This window comes from Ixodes scapularis, unplaced genomic scaffold (assembly GCF_016920785.2).
Source record: "Ixodes scapularis isolate PalLabHiFi unplaced genomic scaffold, ASM1692078v2 PGA_scaffold8__174_contigs__length_109621045, whole genome shotgun sequence".
In the NCBI taxonomy this organism is placed as follows: Eukaryota; Metazoa; Arthropoda; class Arachnida; order Ixodida; family Ixodidae; genus Ixodes; species Ixodes scapularis.
The window spans coordinates 54,139,532-54,164,805 of record NW_024609883.1 but is presented as its reverse complement, the minus strand read 5'-3'; the positions used below and the strand labels follow the sequence as shown (position 1 = coordinate 54,164,805).

Below are 25,274 nucleotides of genomic sequence, written 5' to 3'. Positions count from 1 at the left end.
TTAGACTTTTTTTCTTTTTTCTTTTCTGTACATAGCTTTAATTAACAAGACAAAAAAAAACAAAAAAACATAATAGTGTTTGTTTTTGTATTTCTAAATTGCATTCTTGAGCGCTCGGTTTCTGCCCAAACGTAGCGCTAGCGATCCGAACCAGATAGAAAAAATTTCTAAACGAGCCATTATAATATTAAAAAGTTGGGACCAATTTTTTGGAAATCTCCAATGCGAAAATGGTTGCCGACAAAACCCATGGAGAAAACTACCGAGAACGGGCCTCACTTTCCAGACCACTAAAGCTACATTTGGGCGAAGACCGAGCATATGGCAATGCACACTTTACTTTTGCATAAAAAAAAATGCAGTACATTTATTTCTAGGGACATGCCGTAAAAGAGAGAACATGCACGCTCGAGGAAAAATCCTTTCTTTATTTTGAGCGGAAGGCGCTTGCCAGAAGAAAGACTGGCCGAAATAAGACGCCGAGGCATTTTGTGCGTGGGTGAAGAAAAAAAAGAGGTTCCGTTTGTTCGCACCCGCGGCGACGGCCGCACCCGTTTTCCACGGCGTTCTCTTCTCTCGCCGGCCCGCGAAAAAGTCTCCGGTGCCGCTCGATCCACGCTCGTCCGCCGCGCCGCGGGTAAAAAAATACCGCTTTAAGGCCCGAGGCAGAGCCGGCAGTCTTTGGCTCTCTCTGTGCTCCGACAACGGAGCCGATATGTGTTGCTGAGACTCACAAAAATAAACTCGCAGACTCCGTCTGAGCTCGACAACGGCGCCCAGAAGGTACCTCCAACCGCGTGTCCGCTGCCGCCGTCGTCGCGGCGTCCAGACTCGTTGCCGTGAAAGCTTCCGCGAGCCGCCGGACAGGGGGCGACTTGAAGTGGTACGGGCATCTGCCTCCACGGAGTCTTTGGGCGAGGATGCGACAAACGCGCCGGTTGGAGAGGTACTTCAGATGGCGTGGCGTGACCCCGACTCAGAAGGACGTCTGCTTGTAGCCCTTCTCTGGCGGAGGACGCTCCGCCGAGGACGGCGGCCGCTCCGGTGTCTGGACCATCGGCTTGGCCTTGACCGGGGGCTTCGGACCACGCACCGGATCGCGCACCGGCTCACGGGCCGGATTGGGTGACGGCTCGCGTTCTGGGTCGCCCTCCGCCGCCCGCGTGGCCCCCTTCTTGAGCGTGCACTGGTTGGAGAGGGCGAACCGCTCGGCCGCCGTCATGTCCGCCGCCTCTGGGCTGTTGGGGCTGACTGGCAGGTCCAGGACCAGGTCCGGCGCGTCCGCCTTGTGGCTGCGCTCGATGCTGTCGATGCTGGTGTGCACCCTGGCCAGGGCGTGGTCCAGGTCCCGGGCCAGCTCCTGGTTGGACGTCTCCACGCTGATGTCGTATGCCGAGAGCTCCAGGGCCGGCGCGTCCCCCATGCTGGTGGAGGGGCGCAGCTTACGGGGGTCGGGGGGAGGGGGCCCGCCAGGGAAGCAGGGGCTGAGGCTGCGCCGGCGTGCCCCAGGGGTCCGGCCGGGGCCCCCCCGCAGGGCCGTGGGGGGGCTGCCCCCCGGAAGGGAGTCGCTGCTGCGGCGCCGGTCGCTGCCCTCGCTGCTCGTGCGGTCCTCGTCCCTGCGTCCGACCAACGTCCAGGTTGGAAGACGATCAAGAGGCTGCTAAATGCGGCATTACGATTTGCTGCACCCTTCGCACGGTCACTACGTGGCTAGTAATTAAAAACTTCGCCGTTTATTCTCTCCAAGTTAGGGAAGTTGGAGTTTGTTCGGCGGACGTGCTATTGCTCGTTATTTTGAGGACGCCTAGTCGACGGGCAGGAACGGGGGGAGACACCAAATGCAGTAGGCAAATCCAATTTTATGCGGAGCGCAAGTTCGTCTGCTTCTTTTGCAGGGGTTGTGTTGACGTCAGAACACCGAGCTTCGATTTGTTCTGAAGGAAGAATAGTGGGTAGACCTCAAGCCAGCTTGCTTCGAGGTCTACCCACTACCCTTCCATCAGAGCCAATCGGAGCTCGGCATCTTTCTGCTGTCACCGCAACTCCTGCGCAAGAAGCAGACGACTTGCCCTCCGCATAAATCTCGAGACTGGTAAGGGTCCCTCGGTTTCAGCAAGGCCAGAAAGCGGTTTGTCCGAGCATCCATGCTCCGAAGAACAACTAGGTTCCCAGGAACCCCCTCTTACACGAGCGGCACGTGAAAGACTTCTCGCAAGAGGGCAGAGCACGTCCTCACCGTATGCGCAGCAGAATGTACTTGTCCGGCACAAGGCCGTCCCTGCCCGCAAAGTGGCCCCTCCACCAGTCGGGCGAGACCTGGGCGTACAGGGTGAGGTGGTCGCCTCGCTTGAAGGACAGCTCCCGCTCGGACCGGGCCACAAAGTCGTACTGGGCCGTCGCCTCCAGCACCTCCGACCCTGCGCAAAGTTCCACCGAGGGTGCGTGCCATGAAACGCGCGTCGCTGGGTGTTGTCCCCCAGAGCCGTGTATCGGGAGAGTTTGGTCAATATTACGATTTCGGCTCCGTAACGCGTCCCCAATACAGCCTACCCAATTTTCGAGGCGAAAGCTTTATATGTCTTGTCGTTCGGTCGACCTTCAAAGTCCTTGAGCGAAAACACGTCGGCGACACGAAAAGTACAAAAACATGTCAGCGGCACGAAAGGTACCAAAACGAAAGGAACCAATGAAACGGCGCCAAAAGTGCGTCGTCGGAGAGTGCGCTGTCTTCGCAAATTCGCTATCGTGTTTACATCGGCGCTTGGGCTTTCGCCTTCAAGTAGTTTTAGGGAAAACATAAAAGATCCTGTGAATATTTTTTTTTTATAGTCATACAGTAACTTCTTACTTGAGTGAACTTCAAAGGACCCAAGGAAATAGTTCACTTAACTGAAAGTTCACTAAACTGAATATATTCGCTAGAATATGGAACAGGGCACAGCATACATTGAGTCAAAAGTGTGAAATGCGATTTATAGTCATGTACATCAATATGTACAAAGTGCATAAGAGTTACGCCGCTGCTTTCCTCATTTTAAAAAAATCTAATTTTCATTAGCACCGGTGCTCTTAAAGTGCATGAAGTAACAGGACTGTCCAGAGAGTCTATCTTTTTTTGCACTTCCTCTGGCACGGCTTGTTGCTGTGACGAAGCCGTACTGCAACGGCATTGTTCACTGGCCTGAAATATCCCGTGCAGAGTCGTTTCCTGTTGGGACTGAACGCAGTTCCACCTTCAAGGTTTGACTTTTGCTTCACTATCGTTGACAACGTCAACGGTGAAATCCTAAAGTCCTTCGTAACGTCCACTTGATCGTTGTCCAGAAGCTGAAGGATTTTACGCTTGTCTGATAGAGACAACTGCTTTCGTTTCGTCGTACTCATTACGAAGGTGAGCACACAAACTGCCGTCCTGCCGTTGTTACCCAAAACTAAGACGGCCGAACGGAACCAATGACAAAGAAAAAACACGCAGCACGTGGTTCGTTTTCATCTACCGCACCGTCGCTTTGCCTCGGCAGTGATACGCCGCCGCTGCAGAGGCAGCGGTGGTGGCGGGGCGGCGGGCATCGGCTACGCCAGCACTGCAGAGCACAAAAGTTTGCTGAACTGATTGCAAAAATAATCTTGGGTCCACCGATCAAGTTCGCTGAATATTCGCTCTTCCAAAATTTGTTAATTTGTTTAACTGAAACATTTTTGCATAGAATGCATAGGAAAACCGCTGGGGACTTTTTGGGACTTTTTTAAAGTTTGTTATTCTGAAATGCTTGTTAAGCCGACGTTTGCTCAGGTGAGAGTTTACTGTAATTTGAGTTTGATTACTTGCTGCGATCCTTATATTGTTTGCCGCGATTGGATGTCTCGGTGTTCTTGGGGAAAGTGAACTTGCAGACTTCCTCCAACATTTCCATGAAGCCAATTTCGAGAGTAGGAAAATGGCGACTCACTTCCGAAGAGCTGCAGCGAAATTTCCGGTTCGCCGATGAGGGCGTCTGCAAAGAGACGTCGGACGACACGTCACGATTTGGAGTGACCTCCCACTGCACAAACATGCACGCAATAGATTCTCTAAATAAAGCTGCACTTGGGGGCCACAATGCTTCACCCATTTTGCCGATTAAAATTACTGCTGTCGGCTCACTGAAACTGCGAGGAACGCTACTAAAACAGCCCGCGACAGAACGAGACAATGTCGGCCGAACTTCCCCACGCCATATTTAAATGTCGGGAAATCATGTTTCCGAATCGTAATAGTCACCAATTGCACCTGCTCTGTACTGGGCAAAAATGACAGTGCTCACGAGACAATCGAGACAGTGGAGTGTCGAACCTTTGAAATGGAGAATAATCAACCTTACACACTGGGCACGCTCGGTTTGGTATATGCCATGGGTGGCCAAGCTGCGGCTCGCGAGCCGCATGCGGCTCTTCGCGTGTTACAGTGCCCCCCCAAAAGAAAGAAATTGAGCTTTTTATAAATTGAAAGACAGGTTGCGGTTTGGTAGTTTTGTGTTAAACTGCTACCTTGCGTACAATTGGACTGCTTTTGACTCGGATAGATTGAAATTAGTTTGAGTTTTGTTTATTGCACAGAACAAAAGTTTGCCTCCCCCCCCCCCCCCCCCCCCCCCTTCCTGGGCTCTTTGACGTTTTGTGGTTCTGTTCGCGGCTCTTAGGCCGGGCCAGCCTGGCCACCCTTGGTCTATGCTTTGTGTCACTAGTTGTGTGCAGTGCACGCAAAGGCAACGGCAGGCAAAGCGAGAAAGGGCGGGCACTAGGAAGGCGGGACGCGAGAGGTGGCCAGCGGAGGGCGAGGGGAGAAAGGGAGAGCACTAGGAACGTCAGAGAGGAGAGGAGGTTTCTCTCCTTGTCCCCAACCTCCCTATTGCTTACCCTTTCTCCCCTCACCTGGCATTGCCTTCGCCTGCATTGCACGCAACTAGTGACACGGAGTATAAAGTTGTCTTTATGGGACAGCCAACGTCGACAAAAAAGGTTTTCTTGCTCGGCGCAACCAAAGGTTGAGGGCTCCGCGGATGTAAAGAAAGCCCCTGGGAATCCTAAGGGCCCAGATCTCCATCTGACAACCACTGATATAAGTAAGCGAACCTTACTAGTGGCCCTAGATTTGATTTCCGAGTTTGCTGAGCCAACAACAAAACTAAAATGCAATTACAAAAAGTGAAAGAAAGACTTGCCTTCCTCCGTGGGCGCTGCATCGACCTCCACAGTGCCCGCCTGCTCAACAATTTGTTCCGGCGGCGACTCCCCAACGTCGCTGTCAAAAGGAATGCAAGATGGAACCGCAGCGCATCTCGAGCGTTGAAACTACGCCGGTGAACAGAGGCACCAGAACACTTTCATTAACTCTAAACAGTTTGATGCAAAGCACCAGTCACATATGTACGCTTAATACATTACTGCACTCCTTCTGATATGCTCAATCAGCACTTCATCTGAAGCATTTTCCTTCACAAGCTCTAATGTACTGGAACTTCAAATTTAAAAAAAAATCGAGACTGACGATTTTCCCGTGCAAAGATGCCTTTACGTTAAGTTGCACTTTACTCCATCCATCTGACTATGGGTGTGACTGATTTTACGAAGCTACAGCATTTTGTAACGTGTGGTGAAGAGAAGCTTAACAAGCCACTTGTGGTGTCATAACATACACCGGGTTAGGCAGGGTTCAGCAAAAGCACGTTGGATTACGACAGGTTCAACGGGCTGAGCATTGGGTCGGGACACGTGATCTTTAATCGGCTTGGCGAGTTGAGTCGGCGAGCGAGCTCACATAAATTAGGTCCGGCTAGCTTAGGTGACTTCATCTGAACTAGATAAATCCAAGTGAGGGTGTGTTAAAGTAGGCGAGTCAGACCACATTAGGCACAGGCACATTAGCTTAAGCCAGGGCAGATAAGGGTAGAACAGTCAAGCTAGATTAACCTAGATTAAAGGACCAATGCAACAATATTTGTACTTTGCGCAAATACCGCTTAAAACGGATCCCTAACGTTAATGACCTATGAAACACGCGTTCGTTTTTAACCCCACGCAATAGAAGTTCCAGAAAAAAATTTAAGAAAAACGAGCAGCGTTCACCCCCTCAACTCGCAGCCAGAACAAGCGGCCACGTGATCTGGAGCCGATTATATGCCGCCAGTGTTGATCATAGCCACGCGCTGGGGTTGGCAAAGCGCAGGACACGCGCTGAGTTCCAGGCATTGTTATGGCTCGGCTGTTGTCGTCGTTGCAGCGATTGGACACGGGTCAAAACCCGAATGCTTCTCGAGCTAGCAATTGTCACGAGCCCAAGTCGAGTGCCCACGCAATGCTCGGGTCCAATCTATGAACCGCATTCAAATATCGTCACTTGGGTGTACTGGGACCCCCGAGTTACGTCATCAAATTTTGCAAAGGAGAGATTGAATGAAAAGGATCGCTTTTGTCCTTGAAATTACACCGCAACAAAGGAGTTTCTTGGCCAATGGCGTTGCGTGTGAGTATCCTTGAGTCCCAGGTGTGCCAGTAAGCTCGTGTATAGAGAGATACATTCCAATTGAATATCGTTGCACAGCTCCTTTAAAGAAATCCCAGAAAGAAAAAAACATGAAGGTAATCAAGGCTGTGGGAAGAATTCTTCCTGGTAGCCTCAAGATGGCAGAGGACGGTTTACTAAAATACTTTGCTCGTTCAGGACCCTAAAGAAGCTAAATCTCTTTATGTTAGCTCGCTCTAAGGCATCTAAGGCTCAACCCCAGGTTAGGGGTGGGGTGCGTCCGGTCCGGTTCGGTTCAAGTAGGTCAGGGCTCGTTAGGATAGGCAATGTCAGTCGACACCCAAGAAACCGTCTCTGAGGAAGTGCTCTCACATGTCGTCGGGCGCCTCCGCGCTGATGTACTTCTCGTAGACGAGCCCTCCGTCGTCCGGGAAGATCTCCTCCTGGTAGACGATGATGCCCTTGACCAGCTCGTTGACCAGGTTCTGGTACTGCACCTGGTCCTTGTCCTCTGGGATGGGCACCAGGGTGGGGCCGAAGCAGATGGCCAGGTTGTACGGGTCCATCATGTTTTCGTCGCTGAACTCGGACAGGCTGCACGCATGCAGGGACAAATGAAGCACTCCTGCGAGTCGTCCTACCCGCCGAGCCAAGTACGAGAAGAAACGAGAATGCGCCTACACCCGCCACAAGGCAAGGACGGCGGGGCGTGCACTTTAAACGGCCGACCTTTGGCGTGCGCTTTGTGCCTTCCACGATACTTTGGCCACACATGGGCCCTCGATGTGCATGAGACGCCGGAGCGTCGCAGGAGGTGGGAAGCTCGCACTGAACCAGGGACAACGGTGGCTCCTTCCTGTCATTCTAACTTTGTCGGCGGCTACAGTGTAGCGAAAGAGGTGCTAAAAAAGATTGAGGTACACCTAAGCATTCCTTATGAGTTGTGAATTGGCTCCCTTTTTCGTCTGCTGCATACTTTTTGTCGCCGATCGGCGCATGTGCTCCTTTGGTGACCTTGGACGCTCCGTGTTAATGGCACGCTGATGGACACGCAGCGCCATGGGGTGAGCGGTCGTGGAAACTGACGAGCACAGCGGCCAATGGGAGCCCTGTCAACGCACGCCAGCCAATGAAACCGAAGGAAACTATCTGCCATTTTCGCACTCAGACTCATCACGTCAGCTCGCTCCATGAGACAGTTAATGCTTTCGCATTAAAACTAAATTATGTTTAAAGACGGACATAAAGTCGCAAATACAAATGAATATGTGCTCGGTGAACTAAGAAGCTCGCAAAAAAAAACGCTTTGGTTCTTGCCGAACTCCTGTGTATAAAAAATCTGTCTCCATCGACTTTTAAATTAAATGGGGCTCGTACCGAAGTCCTGTCCGCTAAATATGGTGGCGATGCTTCAGTTAAAAAAAAACACTTGTCCGCTAGCACGAAAAGGATGTAAGCTCCGTCGATAATGTTGCACCTCTTTTCAACATCTGCCCTTGGCCAAAAAGCGAAAAACTTTTTTGTAAAAAAATATCTGTATCTAAGAATTGTTGAAATAGCTCAAGACAAGGATGGAACAATGACAAAGAAGCTGAACAAAGGAGGTTATTTTTTGTTTTTGCCAATAGCCCCCCTTCCAGGTCAATGCTGCTACCTTTGACCTTCGTGAAATTTCCCACCTTTAGCTTTATTGTAGCGTGAGCTACACTGGCCAAGGTTGAGCAGTTTCACGTGGCTCCCAAAGAGCCGCGCTGCGCATGCGCAAGGAGCAATGACGTCACACGGCGCACAGCTGGCGCGCCGCTGCCGCCGCGTGTGCCTCACTGGTCTGCGCATTCCAGAAGAGTGATGTCATAGCCGCGGTAGACGCACTGGCGCCGCCGCGTGCCCAGCTGTGCGCCTCTGTTGCGCAGTAGCCAAGTCTGACGCTGCACCGGAGCCGCTTGATAGCGCCTCTCATTTTGTGTGCATAAGCTCACACTAAGTATATCCTAGCATAGCCAAGCTAAACCATCGCAATTTTTTTTTACTCTGATGTGAGACAATACTAACGAGCATGCGCGCAACAAGAACTTGGAAAGTACCGTGAAACCGGCATCAATTTGGTGATCGTATGAACGCAGTCGCATAGTCACTATTGTGCGGTGCACTTTAAGATCAGTGGCCGTACCACGCGTGCTGAACACCCCTCCGCGGTAATGAACCCATGTCACCAGACTCAAAGGCCGAAATTGACCTCTTGCTGCACAAACATTTTGAACGTCAGCTTTGTTTCTGTTTTCCCGTCGTCTGCAGCATCGTCCGAGCCCGCAAACTGCCGCTTTCTCCGCAAAATCGGCGACTTCGAACAACACTATCGCCGAGGGCAACGTCAAAAATAGCCTTCTCAAAGCACAGTTTCACCGGCTTTCAGCATCGAACAATAGAGCTCCTCTTAAGTGCGTTTCTAAGCAGTGCCTCCTAAGGTATCTACGAATGTGGCGACGAAATGCAGGGTAGTAGCTCTATGTCGCACGTATCTGTGCATTGTGCGGGGTGTACCAGTTATCTCAGCAGCCCTCTGGTCGACGTTTTGGTTATCACCATTGTTATCTGGAAGCTCAGGGCAGCACATTTGAACGCTGCTGGCACCAGAAACGTCCGCATCTCCTACGTTCTTAACCCCTCGGCCACAGGGTGTCGATAAATTGCTTTTCTCTAAATTGCTTTTCTCAAATTCCTCAGCTTTTCCAGGTTTTCCCATAACATTTCATTTAAGTTCCCTGACCGTTACAAAAGCAGCAAATGAAGACATTACAAAAGTAGCAAATACAAAGGATAGGGTTGCAACGACTGTTCGGGCTGTTACCGTTTAATTTGATGAATCGAGCGATGGCTGCGCCGCCTAGTGATGTCACGGGCAACTGTGTCGGTGCAAAGGCCACCCATGCTACTGCACACCATGTCTTCCTGCTTTGTTGCACGTCCCTGCCAATCATTTTTCCAGACTTAACTTTCTGGCGATTTCCCTGACAATTCCAGGTTTTCCGGGCTGGTAGACACCCTAACTAATCACAAGTGCCGCTTGTGCCCTCCATTATGAACCAGAAAGCCCGACCACAAGTCTGGCTTGAGTTTCGGAGCTTGATTTGTGTGCTCTCCTGTAGGTTTGAACATTACCACTATATTGTTCTGCCCCCTTCAAGATATTTTGTTCTTTTGTTTCAAACTTTTACTCAAGAGGAGACTTTCCACATGGCCTCAACATGGAGGTCTGCTCTAGATAATGAAGAAATCCAAAAAGATTTTTAAAGCGATGCGCAACCTACCGTTTCCAATGACAAGCCATACCACCTCTCCGATGACCCGTAAACTTTATTTAAAATTGGCAGTTTACGCCAGGAAACATTCACTTGGCTTCCAAATGTTGTTTTTTGCTTCCACGTTCCTGAATGCTTTTAGCGGTACCACGCAGCAAAGGACTGCCGAGTGGAACGTCAGACGGCCAGGAATTAAGACTGAGAGCAAAATACAACATCCCAGGGCCAAGTGAATGTTTTCTTTAGTTTTCGTGCAAATCATTAATTTCAAATAAAGTTTCGTGGTAAGCTTCATGAAAAAGAAAACAGCTATGCAATGGATTAAACGAGGCTTTAACGTCACTAAAGTAGATGCGCAACACTTTGAAGCACAAACAGCACCGCAAGTTTGCAAACTCTTTTTGACGATTTAATGGTCAAACTTCCATCCTAGCCGATAGAGCGAACGGTCAGTTGTGACGCAATGCAGGACAAGATTGCAACAGGACATGTCATTCGTACCGTCGTATCAGATAACACTAAGTGAGCGTGAGATAATGAAATTAATCTGGCGCTATTGTCTGCCCCCACGCAGCCTGGTGAACAAAGGAGCGCGAGAAGAAAAACACGAAAGGCAAACGCACAACTACGCCCAAATACACAGGAAGAGGGCAAAATCTTCCGAAAAACTTTAGCCTAGCAAATGCTCTAAATATAGGTTTCAATATATGTACAGCAATAACAATTTAATTTTTTTTATTTAGTGTGCTTATCAACAGCCAGAGGCCTCAATGACACTGTGCTGAAGTGAGCCAATAAAATCCAGGAAATACAACAAACTCAACTTTCTGCAGATCCACTGCTGTTCTAAAGGTCAATGATGCTGCCTTTGAACTCCCGAAGGTCATTGTTAAGAGTACCAATCCTGTTAACATGACTACAAGTATTCAAACAATAGAACTATGCCAAAGAATTCAGATAATACTTGCTATGGTGGGTCCATCCTAGCCTAACAAGGTAAAATGCAGATAAAAACGTAAAAATTAACTCGTTTTCTACAGGCAAGTGCTCGCACTTGCCTATAGAAAAGAAGTTAATTTTTACGTTTACATTAGTGGTACGTAGGTACTTGCATAGTTTCTCTCACACAACTTTTCATTTAGCTGTCAGCAGGGTTCTCCCCAGGAATTTTTTGGGGGTGGACATAACCACCATGCGAGCGGTGGCAGGGTAGTTTGCAATGCGGCGAGGTCTACCTTGCCGACAGAACACACTTTGAGTAGGCTCTCTAACTTTGCGGCCCTGCGAGTGGCGCCACGCCGCGGTAATCAAACAAAAACTAAAAGGCCTCAGAAAAAAAAAAAAAAAAAAGAGGGGAAGGAAAGGCGGGGAGCGAGCGAAGAGGCGAAGATAAAGCGGGGAACACATGAGCGATGAAACTGAACGCCGCGCGGCACATGCCGCTTTCCACTAGCGCCGCACGAAAGCGACGTAAGAACGCCAGCACCGATCGCCATGATAATGCCGCACGGTGGCCGTCTTCGTAGCTCGCGTGTCCCCTGCTTTACTCGAGCCATGGCACGGGCAAGCATTGTGCAGTGAAAGAAAAGTTTCCTTGGCTCTCTGCCACTCGCTGCCTGCGGAGAGGACTGCAGTGCGGTGCACATTCGTCGCGTCCGTTTATTTTGCGCTTCTCCTCGGCTTAGAGCACACGAGATATCGAGCCCCGCACTCACTGGTTGAGGAAGGCGAAGAGGTAGCGTAGCACCACCACCACCGGCCTCGGGAAGCTCCGCACCACCTCCCGGACCTTGGACACAAACTCCGCCTTGGACTCTAGCTCTGGACGGGACAACAATCGTGCGAAAAGCGGCTCAGTTGCCAAGTTGTTCTGATACTGTATGGCCGTTGTGCTGTATCATGTATCGACCGAAATAGATCGAGGAAATGGAACCTGGTATTTCAAGCCAAAAATAAACTGTTGCAGAAAGCTGGAATGCCGTGAGAGTGCGATGCTAGCGGCAGTGATAAAAGCGCATGACATTACCTCAACTAAGAGATACGAAAGAAGAAAACAAAAAATTTCTCTAGAAGCCTAATATTCGTTGAACCAAAATTTGAAATTGTGGGTGCCTGCAGCATTTAATTTAGTGAAAAAAAACTTAGTTAGAAATGCAATATTGTTTTCTTTCTTGCTCACGAGTTGTTTCGCCGACGTAATTGCTACAGGAACCCACAATCTCAAATTTCGGCGTGATGAAAGACTTATGTGGACGTCAGCTCAAAGAGAAATTTAGTTTTTTCTTTTATATCTTTTCTCCTAGATAACATCAGGTGCTCAGTCTTTTGCATTTTACCACCATCGCTAGCGTCCCATTCTCACGAAGTTTTGGCTTTCTGCGAACCGTAGCTTATTTAAGCGGGCCGAGAAATTTCCCTGCTAGATTAAGCGGGGAAATTTTTCCACTAGATTTCTACATTTAGCGGGGAACTTTTTCCACTAGATTTAGCAGGAAAATTTTTCCGCTAGATTTAGCGGGGAAATTTTTTCTGCTAGGTTTAGCGGGAAAATTTTTCCACTAAATCTAGCGGGGAAATTTTTCCGCTAAATCTAGGGGGAAATTTTCCCACTGGATTTAGGGGAAAAATTTCCCCGCTAAATCTAGTGGGGAAATTTTCCCGATAGATTTAGCGAGAAAAAGTTTTCTGCGCTAAATCTGGCAAAAAAAAAGGCACAATTTCAAAAATGTGTTTTCTTAGCATACTTCTGCCTCCAGGAAGCAGAGCCTCTCCTTAAAACTGGTAAAAATGCCTGTACAGGTCACGTGTGGGACGCGATCCACTCCTTCAGAAACAAAGAAATGTTTTTTATGCCGCAATGCGTGGTGCGATCTCCCCCACTCACGGCTGATCTCCATGAGCTGCTCGAAGTAGAAGATGGGGAAAAGGGGCTCCCTGAGCTCCCGCAGGTACAGCTTCAGCACCCCGGCCACCGAGTTGATGTCGCTCGCATCCGACACCTCTGACAGGGGGTCCTCTCCTGCACATCCGGAAACACGTGCTCCGGGTCACGTGCACGCCCCTTCCTCAATGCCCACCAAGAAGTGTCAAGCAACCCAGAAGCAGACTCGTATGATGCACAGTAAATAACAGGTCGGGGTACCAGTATTTCCACAACTTTCCTGGCTCAGAGTAATGAAATACGTGGTAGACCAGCTAGCCTTTCCAACACGATGGTGTGACAATTGGCTCGTGTCATCGAATAAATAAAAATGTTTCCAAGTTTGCAAATAAGTTTCACTCGCGAACACTCGACATTAGTTTATCCATACTCGTTAGAAAATGATCCGATCGAAGTAGTAGATTCCCGTATAAATACCTTGGTGTGACACTGGCAAAAAGATCCTTACACAATCTAATCGCACAGAGATCATCATAGCCTAAGCCTCCCGATCTCTCGGATGCTTTAGGCGAGACTTCAAAGCTGCTCCAGCACATCTAAAGAAAGCGGCATATGAAACGCACCTCTACACTATAGTGTGCAGCGTCAGTTTAGAACCCCTATCAAATCTGCGTCATTAGCAGTCTCGAATCGGTTCAGAACCGGACTACAAGATTCGTCCTGTCTGACTACAACTTCACCTCCAACGAAAACTTCAATCGCGGCAAATTCGCCCCAAAAATGCTTGCCTTTCAGTTTTTCACAAAATCTACTACACTATCATCTTACACTCCACAGTGCCCTTCTACATTCTCCCGTTCAGATTCTCAGCCCGACTCGTCAACTGCCGAACAATCACCCGTTCATCGGGTGCCACTAATGCCATTTAACCGCTCCTTCATTCCCCGGACAATCACTGATTGGAACAACCCATTCCATTGCATCAATCGAAAAACCTGACGTATTCTGCATGGAACTAGCAGCTCGTTTTGTTTAAATTGCAAGAGGAAATCTCACTAATGCATTTACTGTTTTTTCTTTTTAAGTGTCATTATGTAGAGTTCTATTACTATATGTACTTTTACTCGCTTGTCATGACTGTATGACCACATCATGAAGCCCCCACTAACACAATGCCCTCTTAAGTGTATTTTAGGGAACACGAGTAAAAAATAAATAAGCTGTTTAGTTGTGCTTTGAAGCATCAGACAGTGCAACAAAAATGTGTTGACAAGGGCCATTTTTTTAGATCCAAAAGCCACATTGCAGCAGCTGCTTTTGAAACACACGACTGATAACATGAGCATCTGTGAAGGGTAATTTTAGGCATAATATCAAAGATAAACAATTAGTCTTCCATAGAAATATTGTTGGAAGTGAATAATTGTAAGTTACAAATTCAACCTGTCGTTCAAGTTTTGGAGGTAGCAATAAAGGTGCAAATTTTAATTCAGATGAAGAACAAAATCTTTGTATTGTTATATCTTGAGAGACAGCCCACCTAATATTGAAAGCAAATTGGGTGAAAACAAGGAGTAAATTAACTCTCGACGTGAGATAAAAAAGAGTTGAGAAAATGCTAGTTTTGGATTTTGTGACCCGCTAAAACTTGAGGTCATAGGGAGAGGCGGTGAAACAAAGACGACAGTCCTTCCCGGCCATCAATGTCCGCTTATCCCCCCCCGTTTTGGCTAAGTAACACCATTTCTGCCAAGGTCACCATTGGCCAAGGCTCCGCAATCACTAGAAGTGGGCTATCTTTCGGTATTTCAGAGAAAATGGCAAAGCATGCGAAGCATGCAGGGTGAATTATCTTTCAGAGTTGGGGCGTCTCAAGGGATATTACGATACTTTACTTAAGCGTTTAGACACATTTTGCGTGTATCGCTTCAATATAATCCCTCCAAACGTAAAAGACACAAAAAACAACTACTGCTTGTCCGTGCTAACCGCGTTGCATGCCGTCAATTGTAACCGGTGTAAATGCAACCTCGCTTGAAGCACATGCAAGCAAGCTCCCGGACACGTTACACTTGGAGCAATTGTTTGGATGTGGTACCATTTTCATTCCGAACACGGTAGTGTCCGTTTATAAAACCCCAACGCTGCCATGCACAAGGGTGACAGAGGACACAGCGTGCTGGCATTTTGATGGGCCTGCGTGTACGGAGCATTTCTATAGGGTGGCAACACTTGGCGTTCCGCACTGCAACCGAGTAAACTTACTTTCCCATTGATCCCCTTTAATAGTTTCGTGGCAACTGCTAACAGAGCACCACAAATGTCAAAACTGAGGCCACAAACCTAAGCACGAGGGTGGTTGAAACATTTTCCGCACTCTGGTTGCACAATTTATTTTAAACGAAACCTTTCCAAATTCAAGTCTGTCGCGAATAGTTGCGTAGGCAAAGCATTGGCTGATTTGCAAACGATTTGTCGCACCATCCACAGCCGCCCGCTCATCAACTAGAATTGATTCACACACACACGCTCAAGGTTGTCCTCAGTCAAGAGCGCGGACAGGGCTGACACTCGAGCGTCCTTCCTAAAACTTCCGTGTCTATTCAAACATACTTCTTTGCAACAAAACATCTACATCATACTGTACACAAAGCCTTCGATAAACGTCGGCGCCAGACACACCCTAAACCACGAAAACAATGGCTCCCTCGCCCGAGCAAGTCGGAAGTGGGGGCAGCCATTGTTTTTCATAGATCAGTCACAACTGAACTGACGTGGCGTGTTCAAACCTGCGCGCCAGAGACCGAAGGGACGGCGACCTCGTACGAAAAGTGCCGACAAGGTAGTGCAGAATTTTTAAGGCAACTGGAGTGTGGATCATTTTTAGTCACCCTCGTGATTGGTAGTCACTGCAAACAAAACACAATTAGCGTACGAACACCTGAAGCCGAAACGCGAATTCAACGGATCTGTATCTGCACTTCGTGTCGCTTTAAGTCCAACTGCATCCAACTCTACGATTCGACGGAGGCAACCGAGCAGTGCCCAAAGTGCGTCGTCACAGCGCTCGTCTTTTTTGTGTTTTTGCCATCACCAGCTAAACAAATCACGAACGGCGAATGCGCCGCAATCTTGCGTTTTTAAAGTGCTGGCTTCATAGGGCCACCCAACCCCAGGAGCCGCGTAAGCACGAAATCTGCGAGTCGGTTGGTCCGTCACCGCTAAACGATCTCGAAAGAAAAAGATGGAAACCGGTGCCAGGGATTGAACCCCGGTCAGTGGCACAGAAGCCGAATGCACCGCCAACTGAACTACGGACCCAGCACGCAGGAACCGGAGGAGCAGAAGCAGGTGGTGCGAGAAAGTGTGCAAAGTGGAGGGGGGTGGAAATGGCAAGATAGAGAAGAGCAGAAACGGGCAGCTTTAGGAAGAGCGCACAGAACGAGGAGGAGTGGAAAGGGAAGGAAAGCGCACTTCCCCTCTCTAGGTGACCCAGAAAATTTGGCACAAAGGCCTTGTACCCAGGCGGTGCCGAAGCTAAGCGCACGCACCCTCACAAAGAGACAAAGGGTGCGACGCGATCTGTTTCCGTACAAAACCTTGCCCTAGACACCACCCGAACTAAGATCACAATCCACCCCAGGCAGTGAAAGACTGAGGGGCTTTCTGGCCTGGGCACCACCCCAACTTAGAGCACCACCCGCCCTACAAAGCTACCACATTTAGAAGTGTTTGGCAGAATGAACCAACATGCAGCCAAATCTTTCTGCGCGTGATTGGTTTGGTGACGGTAAACCCACAAAGAAAACGAGCGTCGTGACAATGCATTTTTGACAATGCCCGATTGGCTTCATTGAATCAAAGCGTCAGCTAAGGTCGGACTTAAAGTGACACGCAGTACAAAACCAAGCCCAAACACGACCCGATCCCCGCGGTAGTCCGGCAGTCAGTACCAGGAGCCGCACCTCTCTCGAAGCAGTCCCTGAAGTGGTTGATCTCCACCTGAGAACCGGACACCCTGAACACGCCCTGGTGGTGGAGACCTGCAACAGGACCATGTCAGCACCTCAGATAAGCCCACAGTGGAAGCTATTTAACACAACTGCATAAAAATTGAAAAAAAAAAAAAAATTATCCAATGACATGACTCGCAGTAATACGACCAGCCATAAACTTAGCACTTCAGCTGCTAAACTTTTTTTGTTTGAAAAGAATGAACATGACTTTGTTAGATGGTGTCCTGTGTTATATTGATGCGTACTGTTGCACCCACATATAACGAAGTCAGTTACAACAAAATGGTGGCTATAGAGAAGCGATCACTACTTCTACTCCCATCTGCACTTTTTTTTCTATGCACTAGTGCCCGTTTTTAGCGAAGGATATTGAACGGCTCCTGCAAATACAGCAAAACAAAATTTTCTGACAATTAAAAAAACAATCAAATTCAGATAAGTCATTAAGTTGCAGAGCGCTACTTTGCAGCCGCGGCCGAGCAGCCCCCCAGAACGGGTGGCTGTTTGACCGATTCCTAGAGCTGCAACGATCTCTACAAGAGTGCGTGAAAACATGTTAGCAAAGCCCCTGAGGATAACTTTGATTCGTTCGCACTTGTCAATGCGGACGTTCCCGTTGCTCCTGCTACGGATGCTGCGATCGTAGACCTTGCGTGCGGCCAGGGTATACACAAAGCGACGTCGGAAAGACACCACGGGCAACAGTGACAACTGCGGAGACGCAAAACACCCTACGGCTTCTTCGAAACAAAGTGGAGTGCAGTGGCGGTGACAGTGTTCGTACGATGCCTGGAGCGGTTCAAGAAGAACTGATGCTCGGATGAAATTATCGGCAAACTCCACTTAATTATACAGTTGAACCTCGATCTAACAAACCCCGATCTAATGAAATTCGCGATTTAACTACATTTTTTTCGTCTTCCTATATTGCTTCCATTGAAGACAATGTATTTCATCTCTCGATTTAGCGAAGTACTTTTGCGCCGCAGTTTCGATTTAACAAAGTCTATGGAAATCGCACGTACACATATCGACGGCCTCCGCGAGAAAAAAACTAATTAACAGAAACAAACTTTATTGTTGAAAACTAAGCATAGGAATGTGCAGTCATTGTCTCTTTCACAAAATAAAAAAAAGTACACACTGGTGGTGGTGGTAATGATGATGATGATGATGATGATGATGATGATGATGATGAGTAGCCTTGTAGCTTCTGCCTCTCGTGGGACAAAAAATTGCAGTGGCTTAGCTCGGCTATGCCAGGATGTACGTAGCGTAAGCTTAGGTTCAGCTGGTAACTCTTAGCTTTCCTGGTTGTCTAGGATTAGCTTGATTATCATGCTTACTGCTGCTACAATGATACACACACGGTACACGCATTACGTGACCACTTCGGGATCCGATGAGTTAAGCTTCTCCGCTCTTCTTATTGTGGAGGAGGCGCCGTGTAACCGAGCTTTCGGCTGCACGTCAAAAGATCCCCAGGTGGTCCAAATTAACCCTCAGTCCTCCGCCGGGGCGTGCCAGATGCCCGTCGTTGGTTTGGCCAGCTGTGCGCCGTGTTGTTATGTATCAAGCAACCAAGCTGCCGCCCAGAACAACCGGACAGCGCAAGCGAGCGGGTGCATGCGTGCGGCGCGTGCATAGGGAACTAATTTGGCGCCATACCAGTCCTGCCCGTTCCGTCACTGCTCCTCGCGCATGCGCGGCACGACTCTCCAGGAGCCACGCGAAACTGCTCAACCTCGGCCAGTGTAACTTACGCTACAAAACGTCCGCCATTACATGCACCTACGCCCAACGAATTAGAGCTCTGACGCGTATGCAACAACAAAAATTGTTTCATGCCTTGAGTGTTGTGCTGGAAGTGGTTGTATTTTTCTTGGAACAATGAGTGGTACACAGCGCAAAAGGAAAGTTCTGTCGCTCGACATCCAGGCAAATTGCTGAAGTGAAGAATGGCGAAAAGAAAAAGATGGTTGCTGAGAAATATGATTTTTCGCAGAGTTCGCTTTCAATGATTCTGCAGTTGAAAGACAGCATTATGGCTACCGAAAGTGCCCGCGGTTGCTTTCCCAACTGCAATTGCTTTCCCGGCTGCACGCTCTCCTGCGGTACTAGGCACTGCTTCCAGAACGGTACAAAATGAGGGTCGATGAACTGCATTCTTCTATTACTGCCACATTTTGCAGTAGAGTCTTCTTTGTAAACGCCGACTTGCAAGATGTGAGGCGATTGGAGGGTTGTGGGAGCCTGGAAGACCAATTGCAATGCTAAAAAACAAAAACCTCGGTTCAACGAAATTAACGATTTAACAAAATTTTCGGCTCAAAAGACGACTTTGTTAAGTCAAGGTTCAACTGCATTTTTACTCGGTAAAGCTTCCACGAGATGCTCATAACCAAGGTTTGTTTAATTAAATATACGGTCAGTGTTCCGCAGTGTTCCTGTCCACCTTCAAGGCTGTTGGCACTGTTTTTGTGGCTCTATTACCTTTAACAAATTACTGCTTATATAGAAATCTTTTGCCGTCCCGTTGACTTCGTTATAATGAGGGATTACTGTATATCGAGGTGTATTTTAGATTAGACATGCATTATCTTATGAAGACCTACACTTTTCAAACTCCAAAAGCATCCCTTATTCCTCTGACAACCAAATGTTGTAAGAACTACTTCGCACGGCGCATGAACAATGGGCAAAACTCGCTTTTTTTCTTGGAATGATGGCGAGTACAGTTAACTAGCGGTTAATCAAAAATCATGCATCTATACTCTTGACCCGAATGAGGAAACTCACCGTATAGGTTGATCACCCGCACACAACTTCGAATCACCAGTGGCACTTCTTGGTCGGTGGCCTGCACATGACGTCATATCAGATTTGTGAAAAAAACTAACCCCAAACATTAAGAAACAAAGTTAATGCAATGTGTCACAGCCTCAGGAGCTACTATTAAATTTCAATGCCAAAAATTTGCTTGCATATCTAGATCCTAACTCACTGATGGTTACTTCCCCTAATTAAGTTGACAAATACACAAATTCACACTGATTTAGTCTGAAAAGCAACAATAAGTGCAGTGTGTTGTCAACACCTCCAACCTTGCTGTAAGCAGAGTGCTGAACCCAAATAAAACTGTATAAATATCTTACCCATGAACCACTTTGCACCAATATTTAAAAAAAAAACCAAAAAAAAAAACCAAAAGGCCATTTGCTTTCCCTTTATGTGAGCAATTGTAACTGCTGCTAGATATGTATTGTAAAAAAGGAATCTAACTGTAAATGTTATACATTTCAGCTCCGCTAAGTGTAATGCATTACTTTCCAAAAATAACCCCTCCCAAAAATGAAGAAAAAAATTTTTTTTAAAGTTAATGATGATAAAGCAATTAAATGCAAAGGTGCAAGCAAGCTAGACAAGAATGACGAAAATAATCCCTGGAGAAAGGGACCAAAGGGGACAAAGGACAAACACAGATCTCCAAACACAGCACGAATAAAACGTTTGTAGTTCACTAAAGACCTAGTAAAATAGCAACACCTCCTACGATGTGTGCAGTTTCGTAAGCGGGCACACTTTAAAAATGTGCAATCACCGTCGTACACATACGAACCGTTAGAGCCCCTAGGCGACTCTCACCTCGAGGTACTCTTCGAGGCTGCCCTCGAACAGCTTGGGCTGCCCCCTGGTCGCCTGCCGCCCGATGCGCTTCTTGCGTGGCGGCGGCGGCCGCCCTGGGGCCTGCGGCGTGTGCGCCGGCGAGGGCGTGGCACCGCACGATGCTTCGTTCTCCTTGCCCAGTGCGGCACGCATGAGCTCCGCCTTGGCCTGGAGGCGTGCCACCACGTTGCAGCCCAACGTGTAGTCCCGGAATTTCTGCAACCAGGGAGGGCGCAATCCAACTTTTTCCAAGTAGGTGCCACCACCTAGATGCGCGACTGGGTTCGAAGCCACTCGACACCCGAAACGTCGGCTACATCCTGTTTGACTATCGATCCGGCATGATCTAGATACGGCTCCCCACAAACTTCCCCTTTGTCCCTGTCGTGGGTTATCTTTGGCCCCGAAGTTTATGCGATGAAACCGTCTTCCCTCTCTGCTCAGCCAGAAAGAAGAGAGAAAGGGTACCAAATTCATCTACTCTGAAACCGATGTTTCTGCAAAAGGTCCATTTCAGATTTTAGCTTAAAGTAGGATCTCCCTGTAGAAAAGCCAACTGACCTCTTCGTAACTCAAATGCATGTACTAGCGGTAGTACAAGCGCACTTAAACTTTCGTACTATATTCGTATCTTCAATATATCAGTGCATGCCTACTACGCCGTTAGGCATTATGTGGAAAGATACATGAGTGAAAACATCAAAAGTACATACACACAAACGAGCAAAGAACATGGTGCACTATAAAATGAGTCCTGTAATACATCGAAAAAATGTGCATCGCCGGCAACAGTACCAGCAGTAGATTCCAATCACGGATACCTTAAACAAAAAACGTAAAGGAAGAACGGTCTGTATGATAACAATATTCTTTCACTTTTTTAGAGTTAAATTCTACAAAGTGGCACCGAATTTTTTTTTTTTTCTTTTTTCTTTTTTTGCAAAAATACATAATGCAAGTTTAAACCTAGTGCTGGCAGCTCAGGTTAGATGCCCAAATGAGAGAACAGGCCGTTTTCTTATTTTAAAAATGGGAATGGACCCCTTTTTCTGCTAAAATCTTTTGAAAATCACAGAAATTTTTTAAAAAGATATCAATTAGCTTTGAGTTTTTTTACATTTGATCTCAACCGTTAGCGCTACGTTTGGACAGGGACTGAGGGTTCTGCAATGCATAGTTTATTCTTGCAATAAAACCCAAAAACACTTTACATTCTTTTCGGGGGGACACGGTATACTGTATTCTTTTGAAAGCACCACCTAAGCTGTATGTACTACTAACCTTTCAAACCTCCATATTTTTTTTTCCATACTTTTTTTTTTTAAGAACTGTAGTAAAATAAGTCCGGCTCCTTGCAATTCAAACACATATTCGAATATGATTTCTGGAAATTGAATTGAAACACAAATTCCAGATTGAAATGCAATGTCTGGTAAATTCAAATTTCAGGTTAAAATACACTTTCCCAAAACTGTATAAAAATCCGAATTCCAGATTCGAATACTGTCTGGAAAATACAAATTCAAGGTTAAAATATGATTTTTCGAAACTGTATCCGAATCCAAAATCTAGATTAAAATACAATGTCTGGGAAATACAAATTACTGATTAAAATCCTGAAATCGCATTCAAATTCGAATATCAGATTCAAATACCTGGAAAGTACAAAACCGAGATTCATACACAATTTTCGGAAATCGAATCCAAATACAAATTTCAGGTTGAAATACAATGTCCGGAAAGTTGGAATTCCGGGTACAAATACAATCTACCAAAACTGTATCCGAATCCAAATTCTAGATTCAAATACAATGTGTGGGAAATGTAAATTACTGATTAAAATACAATTTCTGGAAACTGCGTTCAAACTCAAATTTCAGATTTAAATATATTGTCTGGAAAATACAAATTTCAAGTTAAAATGCAATTTTGGATTCGGATTCAGTTTCGGAAAATCATACTTTAACCTGGAATTTGTATTTTCCAGACAGCATATTGAAATCTGAAATTCAAATTCAAATGCAGTTTCCAGATATTGTTTTTAATCAGCATTGTATTTGAATCTAGAATTTCCAAAACTATATCCGAATCCAAATTCTAGATTGAAATACACTGTCTGGAAAATACAAATTGCTGATTAAAATACAATTTTCAATTTCCTAAAGCTGCATTCGAATTCGAATTTTAGATTCAAGTATATGGTCTGGAAAGCACAAATTCCAGATTCAAACACAATTTTCGGAAATCGAATCTAAACACAAATTCCAGATTGAAATACAATGTCCGGAAAATACAAATTCCGGATTCAAATACAATCTGCCAAAGCTGTATTCGAATCCAAATTCCAGATTCTAATAGCCCTCTTTGAGCCCTAGCCCGTTGCGTGGAAAGGAGCCTGCCACGTGACCCGGAAGAAAGCGAGCACGGCGCGGGCGTCCGGGGGGGCACCCACCTCGAGGTAGAAGTCCTCGGTCTCTTGCTTGTCGGCCCTGAGCTTGAGGGCGAGGGTCTCGGGCTGCTTGACACCATTACGGTCTTCGAAGAGGGCGCTGCAGTCGCACTCCTTGGCCGCTATCATGTCGAGCAGCGATCGCTCCGCCGTCTCCAGGGTCTTCCAGATCTGCACGGCCAGAGAGACCGGCCTCGAGACACGCCCACTCGCTAGGCCAGACGGCAATCCAGTCGACCCCTACCGCTGCGGAATTACTATAATAATCTAGAGGAAATGGGTCCCACACATTCCAACCGCTTCAAAACACCGGCGCACGGACGCGGACACCAGTAAATCCCAGTGAGCGGTCCTGACGGGCCCATATCGCCGGCGACCCCTTAATGTACACGAAAAAGCGATGACACATCACCCGTAAGGTCTGTACCTAGATATTTTCTAGCTTACTTCGCAAAAAAGCACCAGCGTCGCACACGTACAACAATAAAAAAAATTATGTTGAAATCGCTGATGTCGCTACGCCGATTCTCGACTAAATGCGTTAGCTTTTAGTGTAGGGGCTCCGACTTGGCAAAGGGTGGGAATTCCAACCTTGCAATGGTTCATGTACCGTTGTCTTCGAAGAGCCGATCTCTCTTTCCGGGTGCCGGTGGTTTCGTGCAGACGGCGTCGTTGCCGCGCCTCTGTTTTACGTTGTCACTTACGTCGTGCCACTGCCGCTCTATCCCCTCCTTTCCCACTCCCGCAGCACGTTCTCGGAAGCTTGCGAAGAGACCATTTTTCTCTTAAGGGGGGATACGGCCCCGAAATTCCATTTTTTTCCTAAAAATTGCATTTTCAAAAAATATTATATTTGGGTTCACTATGTTCTAAAGCATAGTTTCAGAAAGTTTTATTTATAAATGCGCAGTATTTATTTCGCAAAAAATTATTTTCGGCAAGCTCGCGGCCGCGCGCGGCGACCCGCCGAGCGAGCAGACGGCGAAGTTCGGCATTTTCAAATTAGGCCTACTCCGCGCTCGTTCGACGCAGCCGAGATACCTTACCCTCGTTGGAAGCACCGTTTCTTCTAGTTTCTGCCCATAGAAGCTTGCTACGTTTGAGGCTATCTGTGTCCCGGGAGAACCTCGTACATACAAGCAGAAAAAACGTGGCAACTATGATACCAGCAATCCGATTGGTTGTGACCCGAAACAGGGCTCACGATTGGCCGCCTGCACGCGCTATCGGCAGCTTCTTTCGCTTCTGATCGTATCGCTAGTTCGCCGCTGTTTAGATTCGTTTTCCCTCTCTGTTCCCGGTAGTTTTTCTGCCGAGAAATGCCTGCTTCCAAAGTTAGCACTCGCAGTAGCTTTGGCCGGCGTTCTCAACGGCGGAAACAAAGAGCCGGCGGAGACGGGGACCCGTCTCCGCCGGCACCATCGTCGCTGTCTCCGCCGCCGTCGTCACAATCTCCAAGCGCAACTGGTGCTTGGCGGACATCGGAGCCTACAGCTTCATCTCCGAATCGGATGTGCTGACCACGTTCGAGAGGAAGCTCAGCCTGCACGATTTCGACGCGGGGATTACGGACGACCCGGAGCTGACAGACGCTCCCGTTGAAAAGCCCCTGAACGGCTCCTCAATGTGTCCGCCATGCAGACTCTTGTTGCGATTTTACTCTGCCTCAAGTGCCACGAAAAACTACTGAGCTTGCAAGAAATTGGCATCAACCTTCAGTTCGTGGAGACATCGGCGCGACACCGCACTCACCATCAATCGGCAAGTTTCGAGAGAACGAACTCGCGGTACGTCTAGGCGTCGTTGGAAAAGACTGTGGCATCAGTTTCACAAAGCTCACGAATCTCTTCGGGAGCCTCAACGCACTGCCCTCCTCATGCTCATGTAGTTGAAGGTGCCACCAGTGACTCGGGAAAATTTCGAGTTTCTGGCATCGTCCGAAAATAATAAAAAAACAAGTTGAAACTTCAAACGCATTTGTCTCAGTTTCACTTTTTGGCAGGAATTCTTGTTTTTGGAAAGCTATCGTTTGACATTCTGAATACAGAGGGACATCATTCAAGGTTTTCTGGGACTGAAATTTTCTGGGGAACAAGATAGACTACTTCACAGTTCAAAAAATCTACTCCTTCATGAAAAAAAAAATTTTTTTTTTTAACAAAAATTTTACATTTTTTTTTTTAATTTTGGGATGTTCTTATTTTTGTTATAATTGAATATTTTGCAATTTATTTTTTATCTGGGTTGCACTGTGGGTATTGTTCTTCACATTAAAGCAAAAAGTTTGCCACCAGCTAATTTTAGTTTTCTACGATAGACTTCCTAATGAAGTGTCTTTTTTCTGAAGTGCGAGAACTGTAGCATACTGTAAAGTTGACCAATAATGCTAAAACTTTGCAGATTATCCTTCCTCATAGTGCTGAAATAACCCTCAAAATTTGAACCAAATTGGGTGAAGGGT

General features: G+C 47.3%; 1 protein-coding gene across 2 annotated transcripts in view; it reads right to left on the bottom strand.

The window, feature by feature from the left end:
* Positions 1-407: 407 nt before the first annotated feature.
* LOC115322054 (SLIT-ROBO Rho GTPase-activating protein 3) overlaps positions 408-25,274 on the bottom strand; it is a 120,473-nt gene continuing 95,606 nt past the window's right edge. The window contains exons 9-19 of one of the 2 annotated variants that reach the window (XM_040215513.3): positions 22,817-22,984; positions 20,344-20,580; positions 19,498-19,558; positions 16,648-16,725; positions 12,686-12,820; positions 11,517-11,622; positions 6,875-7,096; positions 5,202-5,281; positions 3,951-3,995; positions 2,237-2,417; positions 408-1,616 (exon numbers count right to left, since the gene is read on the bottom strand). In XM_040215513.3, the coding sequence (XP_040071447.1) occupies positions 977-1,616; positions 2,237-2,417; positions 3,951-3,995; positions 5,202-5,281; positions 6,875-7,096; positions 11,517-11,622; positions 12,686-12,820; positions 16,648-16,725; positions 19,498-19,558; positions 20,344-20,580; positions 22,817-22,984 (1,953 nt within the window). In that variant the 3' untranslated portion in view covers positions 408-976. Of the gene's footprint in view, positions 1,617-2,236; positions 2,418-3,950; positions 3,996-5,201; positions 5,282-6,874; positions 7,097-11,516; positions 11,623-12,685; positions 12,821-16,635; positions 16,726-19,497; positions 19,559-20,343; positions 20,581-22,816; positions 22,985-25,274 lie in introns of both variants that reach the window. The other variant, XM_040215512.3, reaches the window with a different exon arrangement.